Below are 12,918 nucleotides of genomic sequence, written 5' to 3' on the forward strand. Positions count from 1 at the left end.
AAAAAACGAGCTTGCTTTGCGGATTAAGCACATATTCCTAAATCATTTATTTCTTTGACACTCATTTCTTTGCAATCAAAGCTGTATGTTTTAGGGTCAATTGACTATGTCGAATAGGCTACTTTGAAAAAAAATAAACCATCAAAAAAGAGGCAGTAATTGGCCTATGGCGGCTATAAACTAATAATACATTTTATTCATGCTAGCAGTAAATGGGGAAACCGAATCTTTTGCTCGCTGGTTATGGACATGTCGAGTTTCCACAGAAATAATCCATGATGATCAGTGGCTCAGAATCACTCGAGGTAAAACAAAAGAGCTTTTCAGTCAAGTATGCTGGAGGATAAGAACCAAGGCTTCATCAAAAATAACAGCACTTGCCGGAAAGCATCAGTCATTTAGTCTCATTACAGGCTGAATAGCCTTATCTAACAACAGTAATCAGCTGTGTAACTACTGTTATCTAGCGTGCAAAAAATATGCAATTTAATGCAGAAGTCTAAATGCAAGGCCTGAGAAAAGTCCATGTTAACAGAGGAACATGTTCCCTGACCAGCAATATTGAATTAACTCTCCAAATGAAGGCATTTCAGCTTCCAAAAAAAGCTCGAGAAGGACTTCTAATGACTTTTGTGCAGCTCAAGGGTCTGTTTTCTTCTTAACCGGATGATTCGTTTAGGATCAAGTGGCTGTAAACAACTTCTGTGATCTCTCTTGTTTTTTTCTACTGCCTCACGCTACAGGTTAAAAAAGTTCTTGAAATAGCCGAAAAAGTGTTAAGGCTAAAGGCTTGTGGATGTGTGAAGTGACTTGTGAAACGGTGCCATTCGATCGAGATCAGCTCCTCTGTGAGCAATCACGGATTATACAGGTTACACAGCATTTTTACACGTTTGTGTGTTTTACACGTGAAAGCAGCTTTTAAAGCCATCACAAGTATAGAAACAAATAAATAATGTGAGCTTGGATGGTTCAGGCATGATAAAACATATTTTCCAAGATACTGAGTAGTGCGCTGAATAAAAATAAGATGAAATTCAGCAGTCATCCTGATAAAATTCAAGGTAATATAAGCACAAAAAAAAAAAATTATCTAATCTTTATAACAGTATTCTTTAATTTAAAACCATCCAGTCAATATAATAATATCCTATTCATTTTTATTAAATAAATAAATAAATTTATATTAAAAAAATGGCATATATGAATATATTTTATATATATATATTTTTTTCTTAAATGTATACAAGATATTTTTATAAATAATAACTATACACAGCACACACACATATTTTATGTAATCAAAAACTTGCGATTAATCAGTTGACGAAAAAGAAATAAAATAACGAATAATTCTATTAATTATAGAAATGTTAAAATAATTCTAAAGTATTTAACAAGCAAGCAAATGAATGCATGTTTGGATTTGGTGAAATAAGCATTCATTTCAAAGTTATTAAACACCATTAAAGGCTGCATTAAAAAAGGACGTTTCTGTCATTTGGTCTTATTTCCTCAGTAGGCGGAGAGCATTAAAATAACTCTAGAAACTCTCTCAGTGTCGATAGGGTTCTGCCAGCGTCACTCAAATCCTCCGGCGCTTTGCTGATTTGCATAACGATTTGACTATAAAGGACGCTTCATCTCAGACCGTCTCTCCCCGTTTGGTACGGTTCCTGAAGAGAGAAACTTCTGAGGTTCACCATGTCCGCCTCCTCCTACAGAAAGCGCTTCGGAGACGCGGGCCGGAGCAGCTCGTTCTCCAGCCGCCAGACCCCCAGCTCCGCGCGCTCTCGGGCGCCTTTCGGCGTTTCCTCGGCTCCGGTCGTTTACGCGTCGAGGAGCTCCAGAGTCCGAAGCAGCGCGGCGATGCCCCGACTGGCCTCCGAGACCCTGGACTTCAACCTCTCGGACGCCCTGAACGCGGAATTCAAGGTCAACCGGCTGAACGAAAAGGCGCAGATGCAGTCTCTGAACGACCGCTTCGCCAGTTACATCGAGAAGGTGCGCTTCCTGGAGCAGCAGAACAAGATCCTGTGCGCGGAGCTGGAGCAGCTGCGGGGCCAGAGGTCGTCGCGCGTCACGGATCTGTACGAGGAGGAGATGCGCGACCTGAGGAGGCAGGTGGACCAGCTCACCACGGAGAAAGCGCGCGTGGAAGTGACGCGAGACAACCTGGCAGACGATTTAGAGCGGCTCAGAGAGAAGTAACGATTTTCTGTGCATTGCTTTTCTCTTTTGGAAAGTTCCCAGAGCACTCTGAAACAAGTGGTTGCATTCAAAAAACGTTGTTTTATCAACGTTTTTGTATTGTATCTTTGAGAAAACCCTGTTATACAGTTCCAAGCAACTGTATTTGTTATACAATATGTATTATCTCATCACTTAATTTCTATCGATTATTGTCGACGTGATTGCGCAGATACTATTTCAACGAAACTGAGCTATATAGACAATGAATTCAATAATGAAATGTCCTCAACTGAACATATAGTGTTTAATCTCATCATTACGCATTGCTGACATCCTATTCTCAAATGACACAATCTGTATTGTTATAAGGGCTACATAACTAATGGTGACTTCACTAGAAGTAGCCTAAAATAATAATAATAATAATAATAATAGCCATTGTAAAAAGCGCTATACAAATAAACTTGAATTGAATTGAATTGAATTGAATAATAAAAATGTGAAGATTTGCAAAGCTGTGTAGCTTATAGGCTACATAAAGTTTTTATGCTAACATTTCGAGAACGTTATTAAAGATCAGATAGTTAATGAATGGTTTATTTCCTTGACTGGAAGAACGTTCGTTCATAACTTTGAGAGAACCTTATCAGAACGTTTTAAGAATGTTCGTTTTAAAAGCATTCATTCAGGCGCATTTGGGCATGTTGCTTTACGGATGCAACGCTTTAAATCACAATCAATATTAAACCAAATATTATCTGCAGCATGTTAAATATAAAAACTTTCAGCAAAGCATTTGACACACACATGCACAAATAAAATTAAATAAATAAAAAATAATAAACATTTAAATAAAAAAGTACTTGTTTTGGGGGAGAAGATTGAGAAAAACATTTATTTTACTGAATAAGCTGTTTTGATTAAAAATCTTTTTTTTTTCTCCGTTCAATGTGCAACAGTAATCTTGCAAAATTGCTGATTATATGCAAATACGTTAGTGATAGCAATTCATTTTAAGGACATTCTAATTTAAAAAAATAAAAGCAGTAGCATATAAAAAATAATAAGTGTTCATGTATAAACTTCTTTCAATAGCCATTCAATACTTTGCAACAAATTAGCATTTAAAAGTTATTAAATATCAATTTATTCATTTTTCGGTGACCTCAGTGTGTTTAGGAAAGCGTTGTGGCGGTGTTTGCTTTTTAGTGTTTTGGAAAATATAAAATCGATTGTCCCTTTTTCCTCAGGGGACTTTAACCTTGACGCACCCTGAGCAGAATAAAGACAAAACACATTGGACATCCGACATCATTTGTTTGCACATACCGTTTTTTATGATTTGTGATCTAGTGCAATGAAATCATTTCAGGTGTTTAAATGTTAGGGTCGTGTAATGATTCATAAACGAAACAATTATTCATTTTAAAGAATTATATTAGGCGAAAACCATTTTGCACTGGAAAATATTTGAAAATGAACAGTTTTTATTGACGCCTTTCATTTCTAGACTGCAGGATGAGATTCTTCAGAGGGAAGATGCCGAGAGCAGCATGAGGAGTTACAGACAGGTAAAACATCTTTAACATTAATTATAGTGATACATATAACAATAACAAGTCATTTTGGGAAACATATAAGAAAGAAAGTTAAGAGGTAAGAGTCTGACCACAAGAGCGAATCGTTCTGTTATGGACCAAAAACAGGAACTTTGCAGGAAATTATTTCAAGAGGCCTTTGCTGATGCAAATAGTTAAAGATGATATTGCAACTGATTTTAACAGTTTCGGAGGTATGGTAATAGATGTTGCAATATTTAACCCTTGGGTGGAGTTTTCAGGATGTAGATGTTAAAATTTAAGCAACGTAGGATGATATGAATTGATAACATTGTGACATTTCAGCATCTTTTTACAATACAGCTTACTTTTAAATAATACTTTTATTCAGCGAAATTTTGAAGCATAATAATATTTCACAATTTTACTGCATTTTTGATTAAATAAATGCGGCCTTGGTGAGCATGAGAGACTTTTTTCAAAAATATTTAAAATCTTACCAACCCCAAATATTCGGTAGCGCTTTATTTTACAGTCCCGTTACTCATGTACATACTAAGCATTAATAACTGCGTACCGACCCTGAACGTACCATAAACCTAACCCAATTACCAGTATTTTCTCAGGTAGGTACACTGTAAGTACACCTTTCGTAAAAAGTACAAATAACGATAAATCTATGAATAATCATTGTACTAAATTTGGGTGCTATGACCAAACTAACATCTTCTCGCAGCTGCTTCTCTGTTGAATTTGGGAACTGCTATCTGTTACTTTTACTTTTAGTCATTTAGCAGACGCTTTCATCCAAATCTGTTCTAGTGCGGGTCGGCGTTTGAGGAAGGGCTCGGTGTGGCATGTCAGGCTCAGAGCTGAATGTCTTTGGCATCAGCGCTGGGAAATCTCCATCGCCGCTGATTGCTCTTCCAGCAGACCAGCAGACCCTGACAAAGCAAACTGTTGTGACTGAACCGGCTGCCAAGAGCAGGAATGTCTGGATACTTGTGTGTGTGTGTGTGTGAGAGAGCATGTGTCAAGCGTAAAAAACGGTGCGAGTGTTGAAGCCTCTGTTTATTGTTCATGGTTTTAATGCGGGTTGCGGTAGTTCTGTCAGCAGACATCCGAATGGTGTCACACAGACTGCAGGGCATTGTGCCGTGTCCAGATACTCATTAACAACACAAAGGCTTCTTCTGGGTGCGCTTTCTGTGCATGTGTGCTTAATATATCGGCGCTGCATCATGTAGCGGTGTCGATGTTTTGCAGGACGTGGATAACGCTGCTCTTGCTCGAGTGGATCTTGAGAGGAAGGTGGAGTCTCTTCAGGATGAACTCATCTTCCTCAAAAAGCTCCATGATGAGGTAAGATACACAGCTTCCTTTTTGCTTAAAAAGGCATTTGAGGACAAACAATGCACCTAATCCACATCGTCACACTCTCAACTAGTGATGAATTTGGTTTCTTTTTGAAATCTTTTTTGCACTGTTGAAACTGAATTACGTTTTTAGGATAACAGTGTGTGAAATATCGTGTAGAATTGCTTGCATTTTTCCACAGGTTTCGTTATTTGCAATCATAAAACTGTATGATGTAAATTATTTGGATAAAAGGATCATAAAAAAGTAATCATTTATATATTAGATATATTTAATTAAGATGTAAGTTTAAAATTGTGTAAAATATGTACAGGTTTCTTCATAAAACTGTATTAAGTATATTTTATATATTTTATATTTTATATTTTTACATTATAATTATTATAATAAAATATTTAATTACACTTTTAATAATACCATGTTTGAGTGTAAAATGTAAAAAATAAAATATTTATTTAATAATCCTTACAATTAATTATTTATTATAAACAAATATAATATTTTATTATCATGATCAAAATATCATGATATATAGAAAAATATATTTTTTTTTCTTGGAGACGTTTGTGCGCTAAAAACTATTTGCATATATTAACCGCATATATTAAAATGTGAGTATTTAGCTGATCACGCGAATGGCGGATGCTCTTCAGAAAGCAGTACGTGGGAATCTCTGTGTCTCGCTCTGTCTGCAGGAGCTGGCTGAGCTGCAGGCGCAGGTCCAGGGCCAGCAGGTGCAGGTGGATATGGACATGGCCAAACCTGATCTGACAGCCGCTCTGAGAGACGTCAGACTGCAGTACGAGAACCTGGCAACCAAAAACATCCAGGAGTCGGAGGATTGGTACAAATCCAAGGTACCTTCGCCAGGGCTCACCTCTATTTATCCACATTTATTCTCCACTTTGCGTTTCTTGTTGGCTTAATTGGGCCTTTGTTCATTAAAGTCACTTTTAGGTTTAACCTGTGTCTCTCTTCGCTTTCAGTTTACCGACATGACGGAAGCGGCTAACAAGAGCAATGAAGCTCTCCGACTGGCCAAGCAGGAGGCTAACGAGTACCGGCGTCAGGTACAGGCGCTCACCTGCGAGGTGGACGCGCTCAAGGGATCCGTAAGCATCTTGCGTAGTTACCAGTTAGACTTTTTCTTTGGTTAGAAATATGGTGACTGCAAACAAAATACAAGTTGGACAATGTATTCTAAAATCAACTCTTTGTACGGACGATGCAGAATGAGTCTCTAGAGCGCCAGATGAGGGAGATGGAGGAGAACTTTGCAATGGAGTCGTCGGGTTCCCACGACAATATCGATCGGCTGGAGGAGGACATACGCAACATGAAGGACGAGATGGCAAAACATCTGAGGGAGTATCAGGATCTCCTCAACGTTAAGATGGCCCTGGACATCGAGATCGCCACCTACAGGAAACTTCTGGAGGGGGAGGAGAGCAGGTGAACGCTTCAACCTCTTTCAGTGCATTAGTGCTCTATTCATTTATTCAATTAACTGCCGTTTTTGGATTTTAGTTATGATGTAATTGCAATCGTACTCTTTATTGTCTTGGATGTAGAATTTCAACCCCTCTTCCAAACTTCTCCTCCTTCAGCCTGAGAGGTAAGACGTCAAACCACTAGTACATATAATAATGAAAGACATAAAAATGTGTTTTTGCACAGATTAATTGAAGATAATCTTGCATTTCGACAGAAACAATGCTGGAGTCCAAGCCTGCCAGCGAAAATACATTTACTAAGAAAGTTCTTATTAAGACCATTGAGACCAGAGATGGACAGGTATGTGTTTGACTTAGCACAGTATTTTTACAGTCTCGCGATTATTAAGTGAAAAGATTCGAAACTAAACTGAATCTATCGCTTACTGGGTGCATTTAAAAAACAAAACATAACAATAAAAACATAAATACATACGTATATGCATGCATACTTAAATATGTGAACAAATGAAGGATAATTTTCATGTTGTTTTCCAGTTTTATTTCAATTGTGGAATGTGATAGTATCAAGATTTAGCAATATTCCATTGACAATTAAGCAAAATCTAATTATGGTATGCTTATTAAGAAGTAAAATGTTTTGCAACAACAAAATACTTTCTAGGTCACAACTCAAACTAAACTAACATAGAAAATGAAGCATACGATACGATTAATGTGCATTTACAACTATGCACCTTCCCAAAAACGCTATTGTTTTTTTAATCTTTTGTAATTGACAACTCTATGCTCTCTACGAATCCCTACAATTTACGGTATTAAGTAAGTTTCTGCAGTGAACCTGCAATAAATCTAATCTAATTTTAAGTCTATGATATCATTGGGGTCTCTCATGAGCACTTCCACTCTTCTCTTCCATTAAGGTGATCAATGAGTCCACTCAGAACCACGACGACCTGGAGTGATGAAGGAAATCTCCTGCTGTTATCGTCGCTGCGAGCAACCGACCGCAGCACCTTTCTGCATCCCAACTATCACCTAAGTCTGCTGTGAACGACCCACAATAATCTGCTTCAAAGTGCCTTTACAACCTCCGAAAGTATTTGAGCCCGTAGAGGAAATGTAGCGATAACGCACAAGCACGGAAACAGCATGACCTTTAGCGTACTGTGAATCTTTCTTTGCTGCCTAAGCCTGCGTTTATCTTCTAAATAGCATTTCTGAGCCAACTTCAATGCGTTTAAGCAAAATGCTACGGTAAAAACATTCAAAGAAGGGTTTGTGTTCATAAAGAAACTCACACTTTGTCTGAATGTTCTTCCTTGGGCTGCTGTTATTATCATTGTGGTAAATCTGCAAAAACAAAGTAAAACGGTAAAAATAGTTTCGAGAAATGGTTCCATTTAATACCACTTACTACTCTGTTCCTGGTCTTGGGTTTGAAGCCCATCGCTGCCATCTTGTGGACCAAAAAACAGGTCCAACCATGAACAAGGTGCTCCTCTCTTTGAGGACGATCCGTGTCCTCTATTAGTGGTTCATGTGGGACAGGATGTGTGTACCTGTCTGTTTGTTCCGGTGATGGAGATTTGTACTCCCTGGACACGAATGTTCATGTTCCAGTTCGCTCCCAGGGAATAACACCAAGGGCTCATGTGTTTGGTGTCGTAACCCAACGGCATTTTTAAAGGAATAGCTCACCTGTACATCCCATGCCATCCTGATTGCATATGATTGTCTTTCTTCCGTGTGATACAAAAGGAGAATATTCCATGCTATTAATATATTGACTTAGGGAGAGAAGGCGGCGTTTAAAGGGCTGTCATCCACTACATTTTGAGTCATCCAAAGGCATACAGTTGCTTTTTTGTGACAGAATAACTGAAATTGAACTAGTACAATCTATTTATCAGTTGTCACATTTCATTTAAGCTTCTTGTCACATATCCACGCACAGTTTTATCATCAATTATTTCAGAAAACAGGTACTCAAGCATCTTCTGGCTGATTGAAGCTAACTTAAATTGGTTTACTTTTAAAAAAAATACTTAAAATGCATGTTAGTGCAACTTGGGCCAGTAACAAACTAGCTACCAGCGGTCAGGTTAGTAACATATTGGTCAAACAGCTAAATGGATCTCTTATATTTGAAAACCAGGGGTGAAAATAAGAAATAAGGTCGCTGTCAGTGTTGGGGAAAGTTACTATTAAAAAGAATGCATTATAAATATTGCATTACTCCCTAAAAAGCAACTGTTATTTAGTTACTTTTTAAACAAAGCAATGTGCTATGTTAGTTTTTATTTTTCCTACATGGTCTTTCTTGATTGTTCTATTTTTGTTCGATTTCTAGCAAACGCAAAAGTGATTTCCCACTAAAAGCAAACGAGTAAAGAGCTCCCCAAAGCCACCTTTCTTCTGCGCAACCAGTGCTACACAGTAGAGGAAACTTACTTCAGCAAGGAAACACGCACAATGCGTTTTTGAAGTTTTCGTATCTTTAAACGGATCTTGCCAGGACATCAGCACAGGGATAATCAATTAAAATTAAACACCTTATGCATATCTGTGCTGTTGAACATCATTATTGCACGTTTGCTCCATATCCCGAGTTTGCATTTCATGTCTTTATTCATTTCGAGAAACAGCTAAAGCGATAGCCTGTCACATTTAGCTTTGCCAGTTTATTAAAAGGGGAAAAACAAACAACTAGCGTTTTTTCTAGTGAGTTCAAAAGTAATCCGTGCGCTAGTTACTAAAAAAGTAATCTGATTACACGTTACTCCCAACATGCTAAGCCATGAAATTAAAAAAAGTTTTAATTCTGCTACTTTTTTTAAAAATACATTTTTTTTAGTAAAAGCTAAACTGTAGTCTACGTATCGAACGAATGGATTTTTTTTTATTTTCTATATTTTAATTGAGAAAGCAATTGCATGTTCGCAGCTCGCCACTGTCGGATTTCATTACTGAGATACACTTGACAGACTAATTACAGATGCTTGTTTTCAACGCTCTCGACCCCAGAGACCCGTGTTTGCCAAACTAACTTTATTCATGTGACGACCGCGTCCCCCGGGAAAGCGCACAGGAGATTTCCGCCGGCTTTCGTCGTTTCTAGCCGACAAAATGACTCACGGTTAGAACCGAGGAAGCGCACGCCCGCGGCTCAGAGGACACGGTTCGGCGTCGCGCTTTCACGAGGACGCGACAGCGATGACAGAGTCCGAACCCGAGTCATGGAGAACGTAACCGCGTTTCCAGAGCAGACGGTCAGCCAGCGGAAGGCTGTTTGGCAGAGATGGGCTCAGTGACCTCCGCTTTCACCAGGTCTCGCAACACGCTGGTCAAAGTGGGTTCGGAGCCGCAGAAAGAGGCGGACGGGAAAACGAGGAGCGGGTCCGGTGCGACCGCGAAGCAAACTAGCAAACAGTCCCTGGCGCGAAAAACCACCGGCGGCCCCAGAGCGAGCACGCCGCAAGCTCCCGCGTCTGCTACAGGTGAGTTTCTCTCATCCTTCATAACCTTAGGAAGCATCCAAAACCTACATGCTTTCGTTATAGCCTAGTTTTGTTTATTTACAGCAGCTCCGAGACTAGAACTATAGGACGTTTGTAGCGATAAAGATCGTTGTGCATATCAAAACATCAAACAAAAGCAAAATGGGAGTTTTTTCACCCATGTTTTGCGGTTACTTTTAGGGTCATGTGACGGGCTTATTGTTTTGTTAATGACAGAACAGTTAGCTGACTGTAAAAATTATTAGACTGATAAATAAGTAGTGAATTAAACAAAAACGAATTGCACCAAAATAGCTTTTTATGCTGAAAATATTTTTAATTTATGAAAGTTTTAATTTGTAAATTAAAATGAGTGCTGTCAAATTATTAATTGCATTGAAAGTAAAAAAAAGTTTACGTAATTTTTCTTTTATTATGTATATAAATACACCCAAATGCATATATATATATATATATATATATATATATATATATATATATATATATATATATATATATATATATATATATATATGTGTATATATATATGTATATATATATATATATATATATATATATATATATATATATATATATATATATATGTATATATATATATATATATATATATATATATATATATATATATATATATATATATATATATATATATATATATATATATATATATATATATATATATATATATATATATATATATGTGTATATATATATATATATATATATATATATATATATGTATATATGTATATATATATATATATATGTATATGTGTATATATATATATATATATATATATATATATATATATATGTATATGTGTATATGTGTATATATATATATATATATATATATATATATATATATATATATATATATATATATATATATGTATATATATATATATATATATATATATATATATATATATATATATATATATATATATATATATATATATATATATATATATATATATATATATATATATATATATATATATATATATATATATATATATATATATATATATGTGTATATATATATATATATATATATATATATATATATATATATATATATATATATATATATATATATATATATATATATATATATATATATATATATATATATACACATATATATATATATATATATATATATATATATATATATATATATATATATATATGATATTTATACATGTAAATGTTTTTATAATATATATTTGATATGTGTGTGTCCATATATAGCCTGTACATCATAAATATACTGAGCACAAACACATGTGCTGTGATTAATCTTTTGACATCAATTAAAGATATATTCAGATTTTTGTGTGTCTTTTGAAGCCTTTATGGTATTTTAAAAAAATATATATATATATATATATTTTAGATTAAATAAGTAGCAACTTCTTAAAAAATATGATCAATGATACTTTCAAAACATATCTATTTACTATTAATGGTCAGGAAGTGAGTTCTTCATCAACTGCAATGCATACATTTAAGCTTTTGACCTTTGACCTTTTCTAAAAAAACAAATGTTGATGAAGTTGTGTCTATAATCACAATTTAAAAAATATTTAAAAGTATATATTATTACTATTATTATTTTGTTTTGGTGAACATAATAAGTTACCATTGCCCATCTTAATTATTTATCAATATTGTTATATTGTTAAGCGAGCTGAAGTGTGCAGATCCTCTTTCAGTGATCACTGTATTCAGTCTCTATTAGGTAATTATGGAATTTAAGCACATGCCTTCATGAGGCGGGTGGGAAACAGGTGTCTGCTCATTTTGGGTCAAAAACGGGTGTGATAGCGACCATTTATCTGCACATTAGAGAGTTCAGGCACTTCTCCGGAACAGATGAGAAAAATGCTTCATAATGGGATGATCAATGATGCACCGCTGCGATTCTTTTGAAGGATCCAGATCCGTGTTTTTTATGTTTGAACTCTTTGATGTTAGAATAACAGCCCTCGCGGGGCTTTATATAGCACAAGTGTTTTTCAGAGAGGGATTTTTACACAAATCTAAAATGGACATAACCACGCGAGCTTATTTTTAAGATTTCAGTGTGCTGTTGAACATGTATATGCAAATATTTATTTATTTATTTTTTATTTATTTTATTTATATAGCACATTTCATACACAATGGTAATTCAAAGTGCTTTACAAGAGAGGAAATAAAATAATTACAAGATTTAAATAACAATAAAAGAAATTAAAATAAAATAAAAACACTGATTTAAGATAAATTGAATTGAATATTTAGTATATTTAGATACGTTTAAAAAAAAATTGGATACTGTAAGATATCTAAATGCATTTGAATTAAGTCTCTTATACTCACCAAGGCTGCGTTTATTAAAAAAAAAAAAAAATACATATTATGAAATATTACTAAAATGTAAGACAATTTTCATTAAAAAAATAATCTTTGCTGTGATCAGAGCTGAATTTCCTGCTCAGGAAACACTTATTATTATTATTATTATTATTATTAACGTTATTATAAATTAAATTAGTTATATTCATGAATTTTCAGCTTATGGAAAAAGCATACTGTTCAAAAGAACAACGTTTTGTTTGATATCTTTTGGAACATTATAAATGTCTTGACTGACATTTGAATCATTTTAATCTGTTTTGCCGAATTTAATTAACTTCATTAAAATATTTTCTTCCTCAAACTTTTGAATGGCAGCGTATACGCAAAGGTTTAATATTACGAAAATGAATATTACGCACAAAGAAAATTTTAAGCGACTTTTCCAGCCTGTTCCGAGTTTTTAAG

The 12,918-nt window shown here is 34.9% G+C and overlaps 2 protein-coding genes across 2 annotated transcripts in view; both read left to right on the forward strand.

Moving 5' to 3' along the window:
- Positions 1–1,626: 1,626 nt before the first annotated feature.
- viml (vimentin like) lies at positions 1,627–7,964 on the forward strand. Its single transcript, XM_043264823.1, has 9 exons — positions 1,627–2,207; positions 3,704–3,764; positions 5,019–5,114; positions 5,825–5,986; positions 6,116–6,241; positions 6,361–6,581; positions 6,701–6,744; positions 6,838–6,923; positions 7,507–7,964. The coding sequence occupies exons 1-9, from the start codon at positions 1,705–1,707 to the stop codon at positions 7,546–7,548; spliced, it is 1,341 nt and encodes a 446-aa protein (XP_043120758.1). The 5' UTR covers positions 1,627–1,704; the 3' UTR covers positions 7,549–7,964.
- Positions 7,965–9,611: 1,647 nt separating this feature from the next.
- pde1cb (phosphodiesterase 1C, calmodulin-dependent b) overlaps positions 9,612–12,918 on the forward strand; it is a 69,042-nt gene continuing 65,735 nt past the window's right edge. Inside the window, exon 1 of the mRNA XM_043264671.1 lies at positions 9,612–10,083. Coding sequence (XP_043120606.1) covers positions 9,885–10,083 — 199 coding nt within the window. The 5' untranslated portion in view covers positions 9,612–9,884. The remainder of the gene's footprint in view (positions 10,084–12,918) is intronic.

The sequence above is a fragment of the Puntigrus tetrazona genome, chromosome 2 (assembly GCF_018831695.1).
Source record: "Puntigrus tetrazona isolate hp1 chromosome 2, ASM1883169v1, whole genome shotgun sequence".
Classification (NCBI taxonomy): domain Eukaryota; kingdom Metazoa; phylum Chordata; class Actinopteri; order Cypriniformes; family Cyprinidae; genus Puntigrus; species Puntigrus tetrazona.